This window comes from Meriones unguiculatus, chromosome 7 (assembly GCF_030254825.1).
Source record: "Meriones unguiculatus strain TT.TT164.6M chromosome 7, Bangor_MerUng_6.1, whole genome shotgun sequence".
NCBI classification, from domain to species: Eukaryota; Metazoa; Chordata; class Mammalia; order Rodentia; family Muridae; genus Meriones; species Meriones unguiculatus.
This window is the reverse complement of record NC_083355.1, coordinates 45,521,616-45,544,549: the sequence shown is the minus strand read 5'-3', so window position 1 is coordinate 45,544,549 and position 22,934 is coordinate 45,521,616. Positions and strand designations below refer to the sequence as shown.

Sequence of the window (22,934 nt, the reverse complement as noted above, 5' to 3'; positions counted from 1 at the left end):
ACACCTGCACACCAGAAGAGGGCACCAGATCTCGTCATAGATGGTTATGAGCTACCATGGAGGTTGCTGGGAATTGAACTCAGGACCTCTGCAAAAGCAAACAGTGCTCTTAACCTCTGAGCCATCCCTCTAGCCTGAAGTTGAAGTGTTTATTCATTGACACCCAAGTCCAGTTAAGCCTCAGAGATTTACAAGTGAGCTGAGTGTGGTGGTGCATATCTTTAATCCCAGCACTCGGGAGGCTAAAACTCGAAGGTCTCTGTGAGTTCAAGGTCAGCCTCATCTACAAAGCTACAAACTTCCGGGCCAGCTAGAGCTACATACATGGTGAGCCCTTGTTTAAAAACAAAAACAAACACAAAGTTAAGGCCTTCTAGAAATTTGGCTCAAGAGGAAAGCAAATATTTGGCTTGCAGTGGAGTGAGGTAATCCAGGGCAGTTTTGGTCTGAGTCCCTAAAGCCCCCACCTTCAGCGAGACAAGGGAGAAAGGGAAACTCAGAGCACCTGATCAACCCTCATGCGCAGCGGTGCCTGAGGAGCCTTCACTCTGTAGCAAGACCGTACAGGTATTAACCTGTTTAATTCTCACGACGGCCCAAAGCTACGCTGCGTACACCATCATCTGCCTAGAGAAGAGGAAGATGCTGATGGAGCCAGAACCACAGCTGGGCAACTAACTCCAGAAATACCCTGTTCGCAGCAAAAATGGCTCAACACCAGCAGTGCCTTGCACTTTTCAGAGACGTGAACGTTTATAACGGATCTTCCCTTGGTTCTGGCTACCGTCGTACACGAGGTGAGGTGACTCACCCAAGGTCACAAAGCTAGCCAGGGGTCTGGCATAGCCTTGCTGCCGCCTGAACCAGGAGCAGGTTTTCAGAGGGCAAGCAGCTCGCCAATACCCGGCGTCTGAGCACCCAGCCCTTCCCTCTCAGGCTGCCTGCGGATCCCGGCCTGCGACCCCGGGAGCTGTCCGCGGTGCTGATCCGTCCTCGCTCGCCCGGCTGCCCGCGGCGCCTCCCTCGCCAGCTCCCGGCCGGGGCCGGCTCCGAGGATTCTGCGGTCCTCGGGGTGCGGGGGCCCGGGCGGCGGGGCTCCCCCGTGTCCCGGGGCTCCCCCTCCCCCGCCCCGGCCGCCAGCTTCCCCTCCCCCCGCCCCGCCCACGGCCCCTCCCCGCGCGCCCCAGGTCCCTCCCTTCCCCCTTATCTCTCCCGCCCCCCGCCCGCTCCAGCTCGTTCGCCAGTTCCGGTCACGTTGCTGGGTGTTTACGCCTGGAGCCCGCCCCGGTCCCCCGCCTCTGCGCCCCGGAGCCCCCCGGAGCCCCGGAGCCCGCGCCCCACAGCCTCGCAGCAGTTGATGGCGCCGCAGCCGGGGCGCGCGCTGCGGATCCCTGAGCGCGGCTAGCGCGGGGGAAGAGCTCTGCCCGAGGCCGGCGAGGCCCGGGCCCGGCCCGCCGGCCCTCTCGGGTCCGCAGGTGAGGAGGCCCGGCGGTGGGCGTCGAGGGTGGGCGCTGGCCGGGTGGCCCGGGTGGCGAAGAGAGCACCCGAGCTCCGTCTCCGCCCGGAGGGCTGCGTGGGGTCGGGCACCGCAGCGCGAGGGAGGCGGGCAGGACGCGAGCTGCTGGCAGAAGTTGTCCTCCGCCGCCAGACCCAGGCCCTTCCCAACGCAGGCGGGGAGTCCAAAGCAGTCCTCACGACCGCCTGCCACCTCCCACCGCTCGCACCGTCCTGCCTGCTCTTCGTGTCCTAGCTGGTCCCTCTCTTCTCTGTGCTCTGTGGTGTCCATACCCGTCACCTCCCCCATCCCCGCTCCCCATCAGCTGGCTCTGGGAGTCAAATTCGAGGCACAAACTGCAGAACATTGAGGTTGAAGGGGAGGGGGGTCCAGTTTTTCCCGACACCCCACTCCCACGTACCTGAATCCTCAGCAGTGCTGAGATTGGGGTTGTGGGATCTTCGGTGGAGCTGGGAGCCAGAGTTGAGAGGGGTGTTTGGGAGGAGGGACTGTGGAGAGCGGAGGACCACAGGTCCCTGGAGAATGTGTCTCCGCCACCAGCCCCCACCTTCCAGACAGAGTCCCAGACATTTGTCAAAGGCCAAATCTTGGTTCCAGACTCGTCCTCAGGCAAGCCAAGGACTTAGTGGGGGTGGTAGAGGAATTATTTTTTAATACGTGTTCTTACTTGCCCTGGTGATTCCCGCTGTTGGCTGTATGGTTATTTCTTTCAAGGGAGTCCCAGAGTCCAAACTGCCAGCCAGAAGGCTACAGCAGGCTAGGAGAGGTCAGATTTCAGGAGACAGAAGCTGGGCGGAGCGTAGGAAGCCAGGGGATGGCCATTACTGAGAGAGTTTGTCTTGAGAGCAAGAGGTAGAATCCAAAACAGGACTTTAGCCTGCAGATGTAAAGTGTGCTGCCTTGTGAGAGGCGTTATGTTCCCGAGTGACCACCTTAACTGTCTCCTAGGTGGATGTCAGTCTCTGCACTTCTGTGTGTCAGGCTTGACCTCCCTGAGGTCCGATTTCTTCATCTCTGGAGCGTATGTACTAATAATGCTGACAACAGTGCTGAGAGTCGCTGTGAGCTAGTGTTACTGCCTGTGCCTTCAGGCCTGGACTCAGCAAGGCTTCCGAGATCCGCTCTCATCCTGCTCTGAGCCTCTGAGTCAGATGGTGAAGAGGAATAATGACTGTGGATAAAGAACTTATCGATTCGTCTACTTACTCATTCATTACTCTGCCTCTCCCAGCTCCTAAATCTGGTTTGGTTATAAGAAACAACAACAAAATAAGTTTATCATTCACATAGTAACAAGGAGTCAAAAAAAGAAAAGAAAAAACAAGAAACAAGAAGCCATACATTCTTAGAGAACATTAAGAATGGTGCAGAGATATTTGTTGACCCAACAATGTTTTCAACCCCAAAAAGAAAAGCACTGAAAACGAAATTGAAACTGGGACAAGACAATCAGTCAAGGCAAGAGGCAGGGCACACTGAAAACTGCATGTGCTCTGAGAACAGGAGGCTCCAGGTGCTAGCCTGAAGGAAAGATGGGGCAGAAAAAAACTGGGGAAGGTAGAACAGGCTGAAAGATGGTGGGTAAGGAGAGACTTAAGCATCTCAGGGAAATTTCGAATTCCCCGAGGTACGGTGGCAGCAGGAAGATTGCCAAGAGTTGGAGGTCAGCCTGGGTTACACAGGGTGTCCCAGTCCTTCCTGGACTACAGAAATAGATTCAGACTTTTGGTTGCAAGCATTCTTTTTCTTTTTTGTTTGTTTGCTTGTTTGTTTTTAAGACAGGGTTTCTCTGTGTAGCCCTGGCTGTCCTGGACTCACTTTGTAGACCAGGCTGGCCTTGAACTCACAGAGATCCTTTCAGGTATCTTTTCTTAATGCAAAAGTTTTTCATAGTAAAGAAAGAGCTCAGGATATAAATTCAGAAGAATTAAGTCTAATCTCAGATCCCAAAGTGGAATGAGAGAAATAAATTGTTCTTTGACAGGTCCATGTTCACATGGCCCCACACACTCACCATACATGTGTGTACACACGTGCAATAAAATATCATTAAAAGCAAAGCCAAGCAACCCTACAGCTGTGGTGGCATGTGCATACATGTTTTTAATGCCAGCGCAGATAAGCAGAGATAAGCCAATCTCTGTGAGTTGGAGGTCAGTCTGATCTACATAAAGAAACTTGGTCTTGGGCTGGAGAGATGGCTCAGAGGTTATGAGCACTGACTGCTCTTCCAAAGGTCCTGAGTTCAATTCCCAGCAACCACATAGCGGCTCACAGTCATCCATAATGAGATCTGGCGCCCTCTTCTGGCCTGCAGGCACACACATAGACAGAGTATTGTATACATAATAAATAAACAAACAAATAAATCGTAAAAAAAAAAAAAACTTGGTCTCAAGAAAAAGAAAAAAAAAAGGAGCAAAGCCACCAACGCTACCCTCTGGCATCTGAAACCCCCTCCGATGCTGAATTCTAGAGCTCTATAGAGCAAAAATTGAAAACCGCTGGCTAAGTCAAGTCCAGAATGCCATGATTCTGCACTTGAGAATCAACCCAAGGAACTCTAAGAACTGAGGAGGAGAGAGCGCTAAGTTCCCTGCGCTCCATGTCAGCTGTGGGCAGGTGGGGAAGGAAGTGGAGACCCAGAGACCAGCAGGGGTTGATTTGCCAGGGTCAGGAGACCAGCCTCAGAGATACAGAACTGTGAGATGGTTTAGCATGTAGGGTATGAGGAGGGCACTCGCTGCCAAAGCTGATGGCCTGAGCTCCATTCCTAGGACTCACTCACATACAGACAGCTTGAACTGATGCCCTGAGGTTGTCCTCTGCTCTCCACACATACTGTGGCATGCATGAGCTTGCCACACACACAAAGAATTAAATGAGTGTAATCTTTTAAAACTTTTAAGTCAGAATTCCACCAGGACCAGAAGGTCCCTGTGCCAGCTGCTTCGCTGATTGTTGAGGTGTTGAGAACCCGAAGTCTTTCTACCGCCTTTCCCAGAGGGGAGAAATGCGCACCTTTCAGGCCTGTGAGGCGTGTCAACAGTGTTTAGCATTTTGCACCTTGTGTCACAGGTTCTTTTTATTCTTGGTGATTTGTTTGTTCTTTTGAGGCAAGGTTTCTCTGTGTAGCCCTAGCTATCCCGGAATGCTCTGTAGACCAAGTTGGCCTCGAACTCACAAAGATCCACTTGCCTCTGCCTCCCGAGTGCTGGCGTTACAGGCGTGTGCCACTTGTAATACCACCCAGCAGTGATATTTTTAATTACATTTTTGTTGCATTTATTCTGTGTGCAGGAGGGTGTGCCTGTGGTGACATACATGTGCAGGGCAGAGGAAAGCTTGTGGGACTGGGGTCTCCTTTTTATCATGCTGGTCCAGGTCTTATACCTGGTAACAAGCACTTTACACACTGAGCCATCTTTCCAGCCTCTTGGTGATTTGTTGTTGCTAATGGACTTTTTTCATCAAGCTGCAAACAATGTGGGAAAGAGCTAGGAGTACAAGGCGCAGAGACACAGAAACAAGGCAGATCTTGAGGAGGCCAGGACGGTAGACAGAGGCCAAGGATGTGAGACTCAGCATGTGGGCTCAGGGAGAAGACAGAGCTGGCAGTGCCACCCCTTCAGCTGCTGCCGCCTGCCTAGACAACAGGATGCAAGTCCAGGGTCTGGACTGCTGCTCTCCTGCCTGGGCCTTGCTGATGGACTTGCGACTCCTCAGCCACATAGACTTCCAGCTGCTCCTGGTTCCCCTTTCCCCGTTCCACATCCTCCCCTCCCCAAACAACCCACACAGTAATGTCTAAGAATGAAGACTTGCCAACATCATTTGTGACCCAAATTTCTGCCCTAAGAAGAAGGAGCAACCCACCTAGTTGGAAGTGAATGATGGAGCCCATCTGGGAAAGAACAGAAACAGCTGCTTGGCTCAGCCTCTGCAGCCAGCATTCAGGCCCCAGGGCTCTGTGGGAAGGACCTTCACCCTCCATGGACACTTGCGAGGCAATGAGTGGGAACAGACATTTTTCTCTCTTCCTCCTAGGGTAGGCCCCTACACCTTCACCCTTCAGGTCTGCACGCAGCACCCACACAGATGTGAGCAGGCGAGAAACACACCCGGGCCTTAAGAAGTTGTTCCATGATACAGCATGTGTGAGGCCCTAGGATCACAGGCTCTTACATGTGTGTACACACAAGCCTGTGCTTCCCAGTACAGACAGACAGCTCATCTGGCTCCTCATGTAGACCCCAGAGTATTTGAAAGTCTACCTAGCATCTGTCTTTTCTTCCTCAAGGGCCCCTAGGGATGTCAAACCAAATGTGTCTGTTTTGATCTCGTGAGTTTGCCCTCAGTCTACAAACTCCCTCAGATCCGCTCACTGCGCATTCTGCAGACATTTACCGAGTCTCTCCTGTTTGCCAGGCACCGGGGAACTGCAGAAAAGCAAGAGCCCTTCATCTCCTGTTGCCAACAGTCTGGCTAGGGAAACAGATAGTAAACAAATGTTCCATGCGCCAGGGGGCTTATGAAAGACTAGTGCAGAGGAGAGTGATGGGAGTCTTTATTTTGGGTGGTCAGAGAAAAGCCTGAGGAAGCAACATTTGAATGACAAAAGGGAGGCACCAGGCCATGGGGTTAGACTGGTAAAAGTCATCCCTGCAGACAAGACAGTTCATACGAAGAACCCCGGGCAAGTATGCTTAGAGCAGCAAAGAGGCCAGCAGTGGGAGGACAGGAGACAAGAGCAGCTGACCAGAGGCAGACTGTGCAAAGTTTGATTAGGACTTGGGTTTTTGCCCCAGTGTGGTGGTGCAAATGTACAGCCCCAGCATCATGTGGGTAAAAGCAGGCGAATCACAAGTTTGAGGTCATTCTGGGCTACAAACCGAAACCCTGGCTCAAATACAGGAAAAGGAGGGCAGGCAGGTGGGAGGGCTCAGCGGACACAGGCACCACTTCGAACCCTGAGCACCGGGATCCACATGGTGGAAGGAGAGAGTCAGGCCCCTGCGGGTTGTCCTCTGACCCCCATGCACGTGCTGTAGCATGTGTGATGAATAAGTGAACTTGATTTTAAACAGAGCTGTGCGGTGGTGGTGGTGCGGGCTCTAACCCCAGCACTCGGGAGGCAGAGGCAGGAGTAGCTCTGAGTCCAAGGCCAGCCTGGTCTCGTTCCCAGCACCCATATCTGATAGCTCACAGCGGCCACCACTTCAGCTTTAGGGCATCCAGCAGCCTTCTCTGGACTCCACAGGCATCTGCGTTCACACGTGCACGAAGACACGGGCATACACACATAATTAAATATTTTTTTAAAAGAAGAAATAACTTTCAGTTTGATGTGTAATGGGAATAATTAGAGAGTTTTGAGTTGAGGACAGGGAGATATGACAGGTTGGGGTTTTTTTTTTGTTGTTTTTTTGTTTTGTTTTGTTTTGTTTTGCTAAAGGGGCTTTGACCCCTAAATGAAAATTAAGAGGGCAGGGCAGATGCAAGAAGCCAGGGTTTAGGGAGCTGCAATGGCACCAGAGGGGAGTTGGTGCCCTGGACTTCGGAGATCATGCCAAGTGGTGGAGTTGGGATAGTTTTATTGTGTGGTCTAGGCTTACAGTCAGCTCAAGATGCTCCTGCCTCAGACTCCTGAATGCTGTGGTTACGGGCATGTGCGACCACTCTCAGCCAGAGCGAGTTTTTTAACTTCAAGGCTCTACCCTAAAGGAAGCTTCAGGCAATGGTGGCCATGAAAGGGAGAATCAGTCTTCTCTACTGTGAACCCCATAATAGGTTATCCAGTCCCGACTGATCAGCTGTAAACACATACAGATAAGAGCAACAGTAAATGGTCTTGATAAATTTTTGTTTGTTTATTTGTAGTGGGGATGGAAATTATGTAATACAGTACTCAGGTATTAAATTATAAAAAATAAAAAACATTTAAATTTTAAAAAAAAAACTGCATTTCAGGCCTTTAATCCCAGTACTTGAGAGGCAGAGACAAATGAATCTCTGCAAGTACAGGGCCAGCCTGCTCTACAGAAAGAGTTCCAGAATAGCCAGGGCTGTGTAAAGAGAGACCTTGTCTCAAAAAACAAAAAAGAATAGCTGGTGGTGGTGACAGCGCATGCCTTTGATCCCAGCTCAGGAGGCAGAGGCAGGCAGATCTCTGAGTTCAAGGCCAGCCTGGTCTACAGAGTTCCAAGACAGCTGGGGCAATACAGAGAAACCTGTCTCAAAAAACCAAAAAAATAAATAAATAAATAACTGAATTGTTTTTGTTTCTCTGTGTAGCCCAGGCTCTTTTTAAAAAATATTTATTATTTATACAGCTTTCTGCCTTCATGCAAGAGACCCTGTCTTCAGAAGACTTGATGGGGACTGAGGAAAAGTTCCACAGGTTGGCCTCTGGCTTCCACATACATGTGAGCAGATGTGCTCTCTCTCTCTCACACACAGCTGCAAATCATACTGCCTGATGGGTACAGTACTCACCTAGACAGTGCTCCAGCACTGCCTAATTTTTTTTAAGATTTATTTACTATGTATACAGTGTTCCCCCTGCATGCACACCTGCACACCAGAAGAGGGCAGCAGATCTCATTATAGATGGTTGTGAGTCACCATGTGGGTGCTGGGAATTGAACTCAGGACCTCTGAGCCATCTCTCCAGCCCTCCAGCACTGTTTTAAAAGGGGGGAGGGGCACACATGTGGTACATGCCTTTAATCCCAGCACTTGGGAGGCAGAGGCAGGCAGCTGAGGTCCAGGCCAGCCTGGTCTATAAATCAAGTTACAGGACAGCCAAGGCTACACAGAGAAACCCTGTCTTGGAAAATAAAAAAGCAAAATACAAACAAACAAAAGCAGTGGAGCATGGGGCCTCATGCTTGTAATCCCAGCTCTCAGGAGGCTGAGACACAGGATTGCCGTGAGTTCGTGGCCAGTGTGAGAACACAAAGAACACCAGGCCTACTGGGGCTCCACAGCAAGACGCTCAAACCAATAACAGTCATCACCGTAAGTCAATTAAAGTAAGTGAAAAGCATAGGCTGGCAAGATGGCTCAGCAGGTTGGGGTAGTTGCCACCAAGCCCGGCAGCATGATTTCCTGAACCCAGAGAGTAGGAGAGAGCCAACTCCCCGAAGCTGCCCCCGACCTCCATGCAGGTACCACGATGTATGCACAGCTATAAACACATGAAGAACAAATGCAAAACTATTTTTTTAAAGAATAAATAAAGTTACCAACTCCCTGTTTTTAAGGAACAGGAGTCTGGTGGGTTTTAACTTGAGTTTTCCGTTCTGAGTTTGAACTGTTAAGTCAGGCCCGTCGTAGTCATAATTTTAATTAGTTAAGTCAGTTGAGTAGGACTGTAATTACAGCTGCAAAACCCTTTCATCTTATTTTTCATTGTTTTTGTCTTGTTTCGGTTTCTCCTGCCATGGTTTTTAAAGACAGGGTTTCACTGTGTAGCCCTAGCTGTCCTGGAACTTGCTCTGTTGACCAGGCTGGCCTCAAACTCACTAAGATCCGCCTGCCTCTGCCTCTGAATGCTGGAATCAAAAGTGTGCATCACCACTGCCTAGCTGCAAAGACTTTGTTATGTTTATCACTGTGTCCTGTGTCCAACCTAGTGCTTGGCAACAGTAGGTCAGTGGGTGGGTGGGTGGATGGGTGGATAGGATGGGTGAGTTTGATGAATCGACAGATAGAGCAGTAGACAAATAAGACATAGCCTACTCACATAGAGATGGAGAGAGAAAGGAAAAATAGCAGTGTAATACTGAACACATTTTGTACTAAGCACTTTATGGTTTTGGTTTGTTGTTTGGTTTGAGGAATTATCTACTGTAGCCCAGACTGGCTGCAAACTCAGTAGGTAGCCCATGATGACCTTGAACTTCTGACCTTTCTACTTCCACCTCCCTGAGTGCTAAGATTATAGTCATGTACCACCCTACCGAGCTAGTATTTCACATTTCTTATCTCATTTAATTCTTACAGCTGTTCTGGGACTGCTAGTATATTTACTCACTAAAAAAAAAATTATTTTATTTTATTTGTATGAGTGCTTTGCCTGCATGTATGTCTGTGTACTCGTGGAGGCCAGAGAGAGAATCAGATCTTGTGGAACTAGAGCTGCAGACGGTTCTGAGCTGCTGGGAAATAGTCCCGGTATTCTGGGAGCCCAGCAAATTCTCTTAACCACAGAGCTCTCTCTCCAGGTCCCTTTTACCTCCATTTTACATCAGGAAAATATTTTCTCCAGGAGGTTAACTTTCATGCTCAAAGCCAACACAGAAGGTAACGGAAAGAGCCAGGATTCAAACTCAGGACTGTTTCCAGTGGGAACACTGACCACTTTCTTTGGATTGAAGGAACTGGGCAGGTGCCCATGGAGACTGAGGTTTTAGGATTACATGAGCTTACAAGCCTGAGACCGCTCAGTGAAACAACGAGACCCATCTCAAAAGTCACAACCAAATCTGTGGAACCCTGCTTCAGAACACAAACAAATGAAGACTTGGCCAGAGAACCAAGTATCCCAGCCTGGCCCAGCCACACTCCCCCTCACCCCCAAGCCTCTGACCACATCAGTGTCGGGGCTGGCCGGGGGAGTGTTTGGCAGAAGTAGGATCATGTTTTCTTGAACAGTGAGCATCTAGTTCTTGCCGTAGGCCGGAGGACCTGTGCTTAAATAGAAAGGCGCTGGCTTGGGTTAGTGGGCCAGGGGTGCCAGGGAAGAGGGCCCAGACAGGAGCCTATGGAATTGAGGTTCTCAGGTGGACCTGCTTGGAGTGACCCTAAAATGAAAACAGCACAGAAGAGCTGTCCACCCTCCTGACCTCACTCACCATTCATGGGAATCTCCAGAGTAGGTGGAGTCAGAAGAGCCCAGCATGGTGGTTCATGCTTTCATCTCAGCACTTGCGGGCCAGAAGCAGGAGGACCTCTGTGAGTTCCAGGACAGCTAGAGCTACATAGTGAGACTCTGTACAAAAATAAAAAATAAATAAAGACTACAAACTTTGGGGAGGGTCACACATAATAGCACATGCCTGAAGTCTGAGCCACTCAGGAGGCATTGGCAAGAGGATCACTTGGGCCTAAGAGTTCATAGCCAGCCTGGGCACCATAATGTAAGCTCTGTTATATGGTAAGAAATCTGGAATTCTCTTTCTTTCTTTCTTTTTTTTTTTTTTTTTTTTTTTTTTTTTTGGCTTTCTGAGCCTACGCTGTTCTAGACTCGCTTTGTAGACCAGGCTGGCCTTGAATTCACAGAGATCCACCTGCCTCTGCCTCCCAAGTGTTAGGATCAAATGTGTGTGCCACCACACCAGAGCTGAATTTTGGTTTCTTAAGGAAAAAACACAGAACTACTATAAGAATATATTTCTCTTTTAATCCCAGTGTGGAATATGAGGCTACTTCAGACTGCTGCAGCTGACCATTTGCCTCTTGCTCTAGCAGAAGCATGGTTTTGCCAGCTGTAGATAGTCTGGAATTTGGGGAGTTTTTCAGAGAGTAGATAAATTTTCAGTAGGTGTGGTCAGTGTTCTTTCAGGGGCATTGGTTGTGGTTTGTTAGTAGTCATGCTCAAAGAAGAAACAAGAAGAAAGAAAATAGATTAAGACATCTCTTTCTCCTTCCCTCTGTCCCGCTATCCTTTCTCTCCTATCTAGTGTTAGAGGGTCAAACTGAGGGAATAAAGGATGGGAGGGAAAAAGAACCCACAAAGTAACAAAGACTAGCTACAAGCAAAGAAGAAGCAAGACGAAGTTAGATTCAGAGATTTCTCTCTCTCTCTTCCCTCTGTCCTTCTTTCTCCTATCTGGTGATAGAGGCCAAAACCAGGGGATAAAAGACAGAAAAGGAACCTACAAAGCAGTAAAGGCAAGCTACATTATTACCCAAAATAAATAGGCAGTTTAGGGAGTGGCTGGCCGAGAAAGCATGGGCTCTAGGTCCTGAGTTCCACCTTTGCTTTTTCAGGATGCTGGCCATCCTGGAAGAGTCACTGGGAAGGGGACAGGAGGTGGTTGCTACAAGCCTGACCATGAGTAGAATTCAGGTGCATGCTTTTTTGTCCCCGTGTTTCCTGGGGGACATGACGTGGGTCTTCTGATCTTGGCCCTCATTCTTTTCTATAGAAACTTCACCTTCTGCGTTCAGCCCGTAGAGAACCAGTAAGCAGCTCCTCCACTCCCCATTCCTCCTGTGAGCCAGGTGCCGCAGTGCACACTGGTAACCAAAGCGCTCAGGTGGGAATGTGGAGATTTCGAGGCTAGCCTGGGCTGCCCATCAGTACCTTCTGTCCCTTGTGAATTGAAGGAGTCCCAGGCGGAGATGCATGTGGGAGTCATTCTGGGACAGATTGCCGGGCTCCTCACCTCAGCTCTCATATTTTACCTATGAGAAGCTGAGACCTCAGGGAGGTTTAGCCCCACATGACTCTTCTAGTGAGGGCTAGACCCAATTCACCTGCCTGTGTTTGTTTGCCTATCTGAGCGGCAGAGGAGGCAGGAAAGCGTCAGCAGCACCTCCACTCCCGCGTGCCTCTGCTTCTGAGTCTGTTAAATGGGAGTGGTGACCTCCCGAGGACACGCAGCGGAGTCTGAGAAAGCTAGTGGAGAGAACCGAGAGTGGCAGAATCAGGAGGCTCTAGTGTAAGGACTCCACAAGGGATCTGAAGGAGGGACAGGGCAGGTGGCCTCTGAAGCTGTGGTTTCCCATCTTCTACCCAGGAGGGGCCGGAGCCAGGGTTGCCATGGATACCGTGTCCCTGGAGCATCAGATCCAGAGCGTGCAACGCCACATCAGCTTCCTAAAAAAGGAGCAGATGGCCCTGCTTCGAGACCTACACCTGGAGATCCTGAGGCTGCAGAAACGCTGCTCAGGTACAGCTGACCCTGACCCCCGGTGGCTGGAGTGAGGAGGGGCCGCCATCACCAGTTTCTCTGGTGGGGTGCTCTCTTTGAGTCCCTGTGAGCCTAACATCAGTTCTGTCATGTCTCTTTCTGAATGAGAGTCAAGGCTTGGGTGGAGTGGATTTTAGGGAGAAGCTGGATGTATAATCTTAGTACCGGGGAAGGAGAGTTAGTTCTCTGCTGCATAGTGATTTCAGGGCCAGCCTGGGCTATGTGAAACCCTGTCCCTCACCCTCCCCTGCTGAGGAAGTGGGTCAGAATTCCAGGAACCAGTTCTAAGGGATTCCTGTCCTGTTTGAGTCACTGCTCATTGAGTCCCAGGTGAGGAAACACAGGTCAGTGCATGAGAGCGAGATGGGGCAGAGTGCTGGAGCACTTACCTAGCATCTGCTCGAGGCCCTGAATTCTGTGCCCAGCACCACACACGTAAACATCCATCAGAGAATAAGAGGGCTGCTGCTTGTTAACGACACCGTTTCCACGCGGAGTCCGCTGTGAGTAGCATGGGTCGTGAAGACCTTTTTGTGCATCGCCATGACTACTGATTCAGCTCCTAATGACTCTGGCAGGGTTAGAGGTAACAGACAAGAGATTTCTACCCCAAAGTCAGTTTGAGCAGGATGATGGAGACTGAGCAGTGCTGTCTAAGAAGGGAGCATGTCCTCTCCCAGGAGGGCAAAGTACAAAGGCACACTGACAGATGATAGGGGGAGGAAGTGACAAAACCGTTCCAGGTGAATGGGCCAGCATAACAGAGGCTAGGAAGTAGCATAAAGCTGTGCTCAGAAGAGACTAGAGCCATATCCCAGAGACCCCGACAGATACAGGGAGACCTGGAGGAGTTGGGCTTGTCCTCTTGAGCAGTGGAGACGAATGAATGGTTTGGAGCAGCTGGATGCTTCTTCCTCAGCACGGCTGGCCTAGCAGCAGAGGTGAACTGTGGCAGAGCTGCTGGGAGAGGCGAGGAGTCGGGGCGGAACAGCTTGAAGGAACAGGGGTTCTTACGTTTGGGAGCAGAGACAGGCAAAGAATGAATGGAAGTTCCATGTCTAACCTCTGGTCTTGAACCTGTAGCCTCAACTACCCAGGCCTTTCAGAGGATCGACTGTGACCCAAGTGCTCACCTGTCTCCAAGTGTAGGCCTTATGTGTGTTTGTTGATACAGGGCCTCATGTAGACCAGGCTGGCCTCCAACTCCTTAAGTAGTCTAGGGTGGCTTTGAACTTTAGTCTTTCTGCCTCCACTTCTGTGTAGCCCTGGCTATCCTGAAACTCACTCTGTAGACCAGGCTAGCCTAAAACTCAGAGATCCAACTGCCTCTGCCTCTGGAGTGCTGGGATGAAAGGTGTGTGCCATCACTGCCTGCTCTGCCTATACCTCATAAATGATGAGATTAGAGGTGTGAGCCACCATGGGATGTGAGCTCATGGGATGTCTCAGTTGAAAGTACCCAATTTTCTATTTATTTACTGACATGTTTCTTCCTTCTCTTTTTCTTCTGCTTCTCTTCTTCTTCTTCTTCTTCTTCTTCTTCTACTTCTTCCTCCTCCTCCTCCTCCTCCTCCTCCTCCTCTTCCTCCTCCTCCTCCTCTTCCTCCTCCTCCTCCTCCTCCTCCTCCTCCTCTTCTTCTTCTTCATCTTCTTCTTCTCCTCTTCCTTCTCCTCCTCACTATCCTGGAACTCACTCTGTAGACCAGGCTGGCCTCAAATTCCCAGAGATCTACCTGCCTCCGCCTCCCAGGTGATTAAAGATGTGACCAAGGACCTAATTTCTTTATTGTGAAAGTTATAAATCAGGATCTAGAAAAAAATCTTATGATGTATGTTAGTGTCACAGCCAGGACTGAAACCAACCGCTCTGCCATTTTCTGAGCATGCTCTACCTGTTGGTTGCACAAAGGGAGACACTGAGGCCTGGCGTGTGACCCACTCAGCGTCTCACATTAACAATGGATGTGAGAAGCCTTGACTCAGCCGCTTTGCGCACACACATCCAGTTGCCGAATTCCAAGCTAGGCTTCTGGTCTTCTGTCCCCCAGTGACTGGATGGCCCCAGAGGCCACTTTTGTATTGAAATAACAGTATCAGAGGAAAGCAGACCAAAAATCTTACTGCATATCCTCTCGTTTCTTCTTGTTTTTCCTAATTCTGAGAACCTGGGTGCTTCTGCTCCAGACACAGGATGGCTCCCATGAAAACAGGACAGGCAGGACTGGAGGGCCCCCCAGTCCCCCTGGCCCTCAGGTGAGCCTGGGCTTGCAGCCTCCTGGTTATTGATTAAGAGATAAAAATAACTCTGGTCTTGTCTGGAACTGCCACTCTGGAGGCTGAGATGACGAGCCAGGCCGTCCTTCCAGGAGGGAGATACAGAGCAGAGGAAACAGGGGAAGGAGACTGAAGGAGGACCCAGGAGGGCAGGCTGCCTGGAAAAGGCAGGTGAGGATGAAGAAGGTGGAGCCAGGCATAGTGGCACACGCCTTTAATCCCAGTGCTCAGGAGGCAGAGGCAGGTAGATCTTTGAATTTGAGGCCAGCCTGGTCTACAGAGTGAGTCCTAGACAGCCAGGGCTACACAGAGAAACCCTGTCTCGGAAAACAAAACAACAACAAAAAAAAAAAAAAAAAAAACACAAAAAGATGAAGAACATGAGATTTGGAGGGAGAAGTAAGTTCTGGGCTGGAAGGACAGCCTGGACAATGACAGGTACCCCTGTGCTTTAATTCTGGCCTAGCCCTAAGCTAAATTCTCATAGTATTTTGGCATCTGCCCCTTGTAAGAGGAGTACTGTTCTGTTCCCATTTTCCAAATGAAAAAACTAAGGCTCAGAGGCGCATCCTTGCTGATCCAGGGTGCTCCCATAGACTGATTTCATAGAATACTTGTATACCCTGCAAGGACTCGCACCAGGAGGTGGGTAGAGAAAGGTGAGAGAAGCCAGTGTGGTGCACACACCCTCGATCCCAGCATTCAGAAGGCCGAGGCAGGGCAGTCTCTATGAGTTTAGGGACAGTTGGTCTGCATAGTCAGTTCTAGAATAGCCAGAGCTAAAGTGAGCTCCTGTCTCAAAAAACAAAAGAAGATCTGGAGAGATGGCTCAGAGGTTAAGAGCACTGACTGCTCTTTCAGAGGTCCTGACTTCAATTCCCAGCAACCACCCGGCAGCTTACAACCATCTGTAGTGAGATCTGGCACACATGCAGGTGGAATACTGTATAAATAATAAATAACTAAATAAATCTTTTCTTAAGACCCAAAGAAACAAACAACAACAAAAGGAAGATGGGGGAATAGGGCCAGCTGGGACTCTGACTCTGCATCTTGAAGCCCTGTGATTAATGGTTGAAAGAAATCAGCCCATGAGAGGTTGATGGAGAGCTGAAGTCCCTTAGGCCATCTCATAGGCCTTGGAAGAGGGGAGAAGTTGGTCCCCAAGAGTCCAACGGGTGGAAGCAGCAGAGGCCTCCCAGTGGCCCCAGGGAGAAGGTTCAGGCTCCGGCCATAGCTAAGGTACTCTGTGTCCCAGCAACAAGTGGTGTCCCCAGAGAAGACACTTCTAGCAAAACCCTGGTCCCTGAGAGCATCTTGAGGGGGAAGATGAGCAGGACAAGGGCACAGGCCTGCCTAAGTAGGTGTTTCTGGGCAGTAGAACCCAGACAAGTGCCACTTTCTTTCAGCTCAAAACTTCATCCCTGACAGTAGCTGCAGGTGCCCCCAAGTAGGGCCTATGATCCTCGGCTCCCTTCCATCCTTTTCCCAGTACACTGTCCCCACAGCCATGACAGAATTGGAACCCAGAGCCAAGAGTCCTAAGCATCTCTGTATCACCAGGCTTTAACCTTCCAAACCCTCCTTGTTCTGAGCTCTAGGAGTTGGGGCTGAAAATAGTGATCATCAAACAGTTACCCTGAGGGATGGAGCATGGGGGCACCAAAGAATGAGTATAAGAAAAATATTGCACCCAGGAAGAACTTGTTTTTATTCGAGTGACCTTGGTGATGGCACTCCTCAGCTTGGGTGCCCCTGAGGAGCCCCTTTCCTGCCACACCAAACCAAGGCCTGGTCCAGCTTCCACCATTAGGTGGCACTGTCCTCCCTATGGCCTTCTTGCATGTCAAATGGGGTTTGGGAAACCAACAGGGATCTTCAGACAAGAACAGGTACAGTACTGGCCGTGAAATTAGTGTCACCTGTGTTCGGTTTGGTAGCTAGCTTCCGCCCACTTCCGTTGCCCTCCGAGAAGCTCTGGGCACTGAGCTTGCATGGGTAACAAGAGCACCGTCTGACCTGGTGGCATATCCCCTTAGGGAAAGGCAAAAGCTCCCTCCTCGCCCACACAAGCCAGGATTTTCTGCACACGGAGGTGTTCTCTGTTCCCAGGCTTAGGCACAAAGCCTTTGCTGAAAAGCTCTCCGGGCCTGAAATGCCCAGCCCCAGGCTCTGCCTTCAGCATGGCTCTTCCCCTCGCTGGGATGTAAAGTAGCTGTAGGGGTGGTATAGATGAAACCTGTCCTTCCACTGAGTTTTTATTTTGTAACATGCACACACAAACTTCTCTATTCTCTCTTCCTCAGAACTGACCCATGACCTGGAGATGAGAGAGGTCCAGGCGCACCAGCAAGGTAGGAGAAATAGCCCTGAGCTCTGGTGGGAGGTGCATGAGGCACAGAAGGTTGCATTTCCAGTCATTTTTAAGTGTCTTACATATTATTATGGGAACGGGATGCACCTGTGTGGAAGTCTGAGAATTTCTGGGAGTCAGTCAGTTTTTTCCTTCTACCGTGTAGGTCCCAGTGATCAAGCTTGGGTCATCAGGCTTGGCAGCAAGCTCCTTTACCTGCTGAGCCATCTTGTTGGACTAGGTTTTGAGTTTCTGAGATAAGTCCTCACATAGCAGAAGCTGGCCTCTAACTCACTATGTAGTCAAGGATGGCCTCTGTCTCCAAAAGCAAAAAAGGAAGATCCCAACACTGGCCTCTGGCTTCCACACACAGTGGCACATACGGATAGAAATATGTGCACATATTGCATACATGCACAAACACATGAATGCCAAAATGAAAATTTAAAATTAAAGGTTTTTTTTTTAAGTCTTAATTGGTCAGGGAACTGTGGCACACATGTTTAATCCCAGCACTCGGGAGGCAGAGGCAGGCAGATCTGTAAGTTCTAGGCTAGCCTGGTCTACATAACAAGTTCCAGTACATCCAGGGCAACATAGGTAACCTTGTCTCAAAACAAATGAAAAAGGAGAAAGTGCTGTATTGGAAGCCCGAGCGCTGAGTGACAAGACCAGGTCAAGACTAACGTAGACAGGAGGAAAGCCGCTCCGCTTAGCACTTGTGTCTGGCAGGGTTCAGAGGATCCTGGTGGAAGCACTCAGGAGAGGCAGGGTTGCCTGGGTCTTCAGCCAGTTTCTTCTTCGTGGTATACCAACTTCAAGGCCAGCATAAGCTACGCAATGACCCCCTGGGACCATTTGTTTTGTGTTGAGCTACTACCTTACTCTCTAGTCCCAAATGGCCTCGAACGTACTATGTAGAGCCGGGTAGCTTCAGGTTTTTGCCCATCCTGCAGCCTCAACCTCCCAAGCACTGACACTAGTCATGAGCCTCCAGGCTGGTGCCAGAATTCTTCGGAATTGGCAGAAACCTGGATGCCTTTAGTCCCAGCTCTTCACAGGCAGAAGCAGGAGGGTCTTCATGGGTTCCAGGCTAGCCTGGTTTATATAGCAAGTTCCAGGCTAGCTAGTGCTAGCTACATCATGAGCCCATTGTTTGGGGTGGGGGGAAGAGAGGGAGAGAGTGAGAGAAAGGGAAGGAGGGAGGGAGGGAAAGGAAAAACTTGACTTCCTGCCATACAGATAGTGTTAAAGTTCTTACATGTCAAGAACTGATCAGGGAAGGCTGGGACGTGCTAAGCTGAGCTGCTAGGAGTCCTGTAGATTGTGTCTTGCACCCGAAGGTCAGCAAGGGTACCTGGGAGCTCTTAGACTCGAACTGATCCTGTCCACTTCTTCCTGCGACACACGTGGACTCCTGGTGCCTCTGTGCTTGCGGGAAGGGACACTCGACAGGGACTTACTGACTAAAGACACTTCCCCACTACTACCCGTCCTCTGGAAGGGCTTTGGGGGTCACCAGAACTCAAGCAACTGAGGGGACAGATGGGGAGTAAGGTCCAGGAGGAGGGGTCCTCAGCTCTGACTGGCCTGATCCCCAAGGGAGATCTCTGCGGCGCCACCTCTAGGACCAGTTCCAGAGGTTCTGGGTTAGATCAGTCAGCAAAAAGAACCTACAAAACAGGATAGGTGCTCAGTGAGAAAACAAAGGACTCCCGCTACCGCCTCCTGGGCACACCCACAGCTACTCAGCTCCTGCTGTTGCCACGTCCTCCCGTCACAAGGCTTTTCAAGCTGCTCCCTTCCAGGGGTGCCCTTCTTCAGGGGAGGGCTGTCTGTCCTAGCGCTCAAGCCTTCCCTGATTGTATCACGTGGTCCTTAGAATCAGGGCATTAATTTGCCCGTCTGACACAGGGCAACCTGACATTTGTTCATGGTTATTTACCACGCTGTATGCTTCGTGAAAACATGCGCCCAACGCAGGGCACGGAGTTTCAAGGCCCAACAGATTGCTTCACAAATGAACGCTCGATCAGAAACGGTTTTGAGTTTAAGCTGAAGAATTAAAGGCAGAGAGTAGGACAGGGGCAAAAGCCCTATGGCTGAAATTTGAGGCGGAAGAGCAGGGGTGGCCGCTGGACTGGCTGGGTTGTGTTTCATGCCCTTGGGGCACCATCGCCTCCTTGTTCTCCCTTCTCTGCAGAGGAGGCGTCTCAGGAGCTGGAGAGCAAGTGTCGCGCGCTCGAGTCGCAGCTGGAGGCGCGGGCGGCGGCCAACGCGGAGCTGCGGCGGGAGGTAGCGCAGCGGGAGGCGCTGGTGTCCGCGCTGCGCTGCAGCCTGCGTTCGGAGGAGCGCCGCTTTCTGGAGGAGCTGAGGCGCCGCAGCCACCGCGCCACGGTGCTGGGCACCGAGCTGCAGAAGCACACGGAGGCGGCCGCCTACCTCTCCTGCCAGCTGCATGCCGCACGCCAGAGACTGCAGGCCCCGCGCTCCGGAGCCGCTGCCGCCGAACCTCGGCCCCGCCGGCGCACGCAACGGGCCCGCCGCCCTCCCGAGGCGGCCGCCAAGGGGCCGGGCCGGGACTGGGCGACCTGGGAAGACGCCGATCCCATGCCGGACCCCGCGCTCTTCCTCTACCCGCGGAGGCCACCGCGGCCCAGCCCCCGAGGCCCGCGTCCTGTGCCACGCCAGGAGCTGCCGGACCAAGGCGCCCCACACCCTCTACCACACCAGGAGCCCGGGGACCAATGTGGCCAGCACCCGGGACCCAGCGAGAGCCCAGGCTCCACGCCCGGCGCCCCAGGGGATCCTGAGTAGGCGCTGGGCAGGCGGTGGCATAGGGAAAGCAGGCCTGACTGGGCAGGATCAGGGATGGGGCGGAGCCCAGCCGGCAGATTCGCCCCAGCTCCGCCACCCTCTAGAGCCGCCCCCGCTTGTGTTTCCCGAGAGGAGAAAGACCTCCTTCACAGAGGGAGAGCAAAAGGATCGCACCTTTATTGTGGTCTGGGTCCCACCCAGCCCCTGAGAGGGGGAGGGGCGGGGTCTTGTCTGTCCCTGGAAAGCTGACAATCCCTTGTAGGGCAGGAGAAGGCTGGGTCTGCCTACCGGAAGGAACACGATGGCACTCGGCACCCCTAGGCCTGCAAGCTCCCCTTCCCTGCTTTCTCCCCACCCTCCAACCCCACCAGCCCTGACAGCCTTTCGCTCGGCAGAGGCAAGCTTAGGCGCTGGCTTGGACTCGGAAGCGGCTACTCCCCACCCCACTGTTAGGCCCTTGAAGGTGAGCACGGAACACTTTATAACCTGTTTTAGAAGTCACGCCCTCTGGAGCCGCTGTGCTCCTGGTGGCAGTTAGGGTACCGAAAACCGGAAGCTTAGACCTTGGAGCGAGTCTGGACGAGGAACTGATTGGTTCTTCCCGGGTCTGCCGTGCAGGGGTATGAGAGACAGGAAAACTGGGGCTCAGACTTGGGCGAGGGCAGAAGGGCTTCTGGCCTTCGGTTTCTGAGGCCATCTCAGAGACTTCCCAGTCCTGTTATAGGTGCTAACCTTGCCAAGCTTCCAAGCAGCTGGCTGCACCCAGAGGCAGGAAGGAGGGCCTGGCTTCTTGGAAGTGGCAGCTGTCCATAGACATTTGACTTTCTGGGGAGGAAAGTGGAGACTGGTTAGTGCCGGGAGGCGCTCACCCCTGGGAAGGCCGCTTCGCCTGCAGAAGTGCTGGCAGGGTGGTCCTGAGCGCCCCCTCCTAGTTGGGAATGGTAGAGGGAGGGCAGAATGTCGGCACATCCCCCCTTTCCAGTTCTCCTCAGTACCAAAGCAGAAAGCTTCAGTCCAGCCCATGCTCCGGCCCCACACCAGAGCCCAAGAGCCCCACGCCATCACCCTGGGTTTGACCTGCATCGAGTCCTAAGTGCCTGTGAGGTCTTCCCTGGGGCTGCTGAGGGAGCATGCCTCTCTTCCCTCAGACACTGGGCCCCTAGCAGGTCCCGGCCCTGGCTAAGGTACCACATCGTGTGTGTCACCCAAAGTCTTGATTTGAGCACTGAGTGGTTGGCAAACCTCTTCATGGCTACCAGAAAGAAAAGAACCCCTGGCTCACGTCCTCCATCTTTTAAAAGGAAGCAGGAATTTGGCTGGAAGCGGAGCACAGTGAGCACATTCTAACCTGAGCCTGCGCACAGACCCCTCCAAGCTTTCCCCTACCCTGAAGGGCAGCTGAGGCCTCTGAGCAATAACCAGGCCTGGGAGTTGGGTGGCAGATGTAGAATCCTGGGGTCCCTACTAGGGCCCCTGACAGCTACCCTTTCAGTCCAATGGCAACATCTATACTGCTTGTCTCCCCTTAATTTCGTATGACACTGCCCTAACCTGCCACCCTCTCCATCTGGAACCTGCCTGTGCAAGGGACTCGTGCTGCTCCCTTGGAGGTGCCCAAAGGACAGTGGGAAAGGAAAGGCCTTTATCTTGGGGCACCTGCACAGACCTAGATCTCTTACAACTATACTTTTGGGGTGAACAGGGTGATTTTGTTATGTCGATTTTTTTTCTAGAGAGCCCGTTCTCATCCATCCATCCATCCACTATAAGCCATAGCTACCCAACTAGCTTTCCTCTAAACTATAGCAATAGCCCTTTATCTTTTCTCTTCTGGGCACCCGGGGTGTTCAGCTGGCTCCATCACACCCCATCCCCAGGGATCCGACAGTAACCTGCCTGCCTTTCCTCAAGTAACCCTGTTAGCACCTCCCAAATCCTGTTCCTCTTGTGAGTGACAGAGATAAGGATACTCGTTTGTGAGGTGCTTGGCGGTCTCCCAGGTGAAAGGGTCTAAGAGCATCTGACTGCCAGTTGAGATCTTGTGGGCGGAGGGGCATGATGCAACACTTCCATCGGTGAGGAAGTGATAGGGAGGCCTAGGTGGACACAGGGTTCTGGTGTGAACAGGGTACCACGTCTCCCTTCGCTTCTGGAAATAATGGAAGACTCCTTTCAGTGGTCTGCAGTCAAGGACTCCCTCAGCCTCCCAGTCTGGGACAGGCCCTGCCCTTAGCTTCCACCCCTTCCCTTCCTAGACCTGGCTATAGGAATCCGCCTGATCAAAAGAAAAGTACCAGCTGCAGCCCAGGAATGACCCAGCAGCTTCAGAGGGAAAGGGCCATTTTCTTTCTGTTCTTCACTGCATATATCCCCATCTCCCCATTGGGAGACTGAGATAGTTTGTCCCTAGGGAGAGTCCCACAATGCAAGTGTAGGCAGACCCAGAAGAAAAGCTGCAGTGAAGTCCTTTTACACTCTAGAAGACATCTAGGAATGCCTGATGCAGTTTGAAGTTCTGTATCCTTGCCAAGGCAACCTGTTCTTTGGGGGACCAGTTCTGGGCCAAGATGGGGCAGCTCATCCTTATACAGACAGCTGGATAGTCATCCTGCATGGAGACGGAAGGGAAGGAGGCCAGAGGGTGCGGAGCATCTTCTCATTTGGGGGCCCAGGAGTCTCCGAAGCATCCTCTCAGACTGATGTGCCAGCCTTGAATGGGAGATGCGCAGGGCAGACGGATCCTGCTCCAAATTCTCTGTTGGCTGCGCTTTTTAATCCAATGCTTTTCAGAGTGCATTCACTCACCTACAGAAATAGAGCCCTGTGCTTTAGGGGTGACTGTCACATGCCTTATTCTTAATAAAATGTTTGGAAAACATGTAACTCCATTTTCTTGCTTACAGTGCTGCTGCTCTCCTGCCTGTTCCCGCAGACTTAGAGTAGGGAGGTACAGATGTGAGGGAGACAATAGCTTGGAAATCAATGGGTAGAGAGAGCCTGAGACCCAACCACTTCCCACCCTCAGACACGATATGCTCTTAGGGGTGTAAGA

The 22,934-nt window shown here is 51.6% G+C and overlaps 2 protein-coding genes across 2 annotated transcripts in view; one reads left to right on the top strand and one right to left on the bottom strand.

The window, feature by feature from the left end:
• The window catches only part of Rap1gap2 (RAP1 GTPase activating protein 2), a 223,270-nt gene extending 221,165 nt beyond the window's left edge, over positions 1-2,105 (bottom strand). The window contains exon 1 of the mRNA XM_060387325.1: positions 1,917-2,105. The gene's annotated coding sequence lies outside the window, so the exon portion shown is untranslated. The remainder of the gene's footprint in view (positions 1-1,916) is intronic.
• On the top strand, positions 1,339-22,760 carry Ccdc92b (coiled-coil domain containing 92B). The gene is made up of 4 exons (XM_060387330.1): positions 1,339-1,475; positions 12,265-12,417; positions 17,019-17,066; positions 19,269-22,760. Exons 2-4 carry the CDS (start codon positions 12,288-12,290, stop codon positions 19,880-19,882), a joined length of 792 nt encoding a protein of 263 aa, XP_060243313.1. The 5' UTR covers positions 1,339-1,475; positions 12,265-12,287; the 3' UTR covers positions 19,883-22,760.
• Positions 22,761-22,934: the final 174 nt, after the last annotated feature.

Coding starts and splice junctions, on each gene's coding strand:
- Ccdc92b (XM_060387330.1), top strand. CDS start 12,288: ATGGATACCGTGTCCCTGGAGCATCAGATCCAGAGCGTGCAACGCCAC. Junction 12,418..17,018: donor GCTGCAGAAACGCTGCTCAG/GTACAGCTGACC, acceptor TCTCTTCCTCAG/AACTGACCCATGACCTGGAG. Junction 17,067..19,268: donor GGTCCAGGCGCACCAGCAAG/GTAGGAGAAATA, acceptor CCTTCTCTGCAG/AGGAGGCGTCTCAGGAGCTG.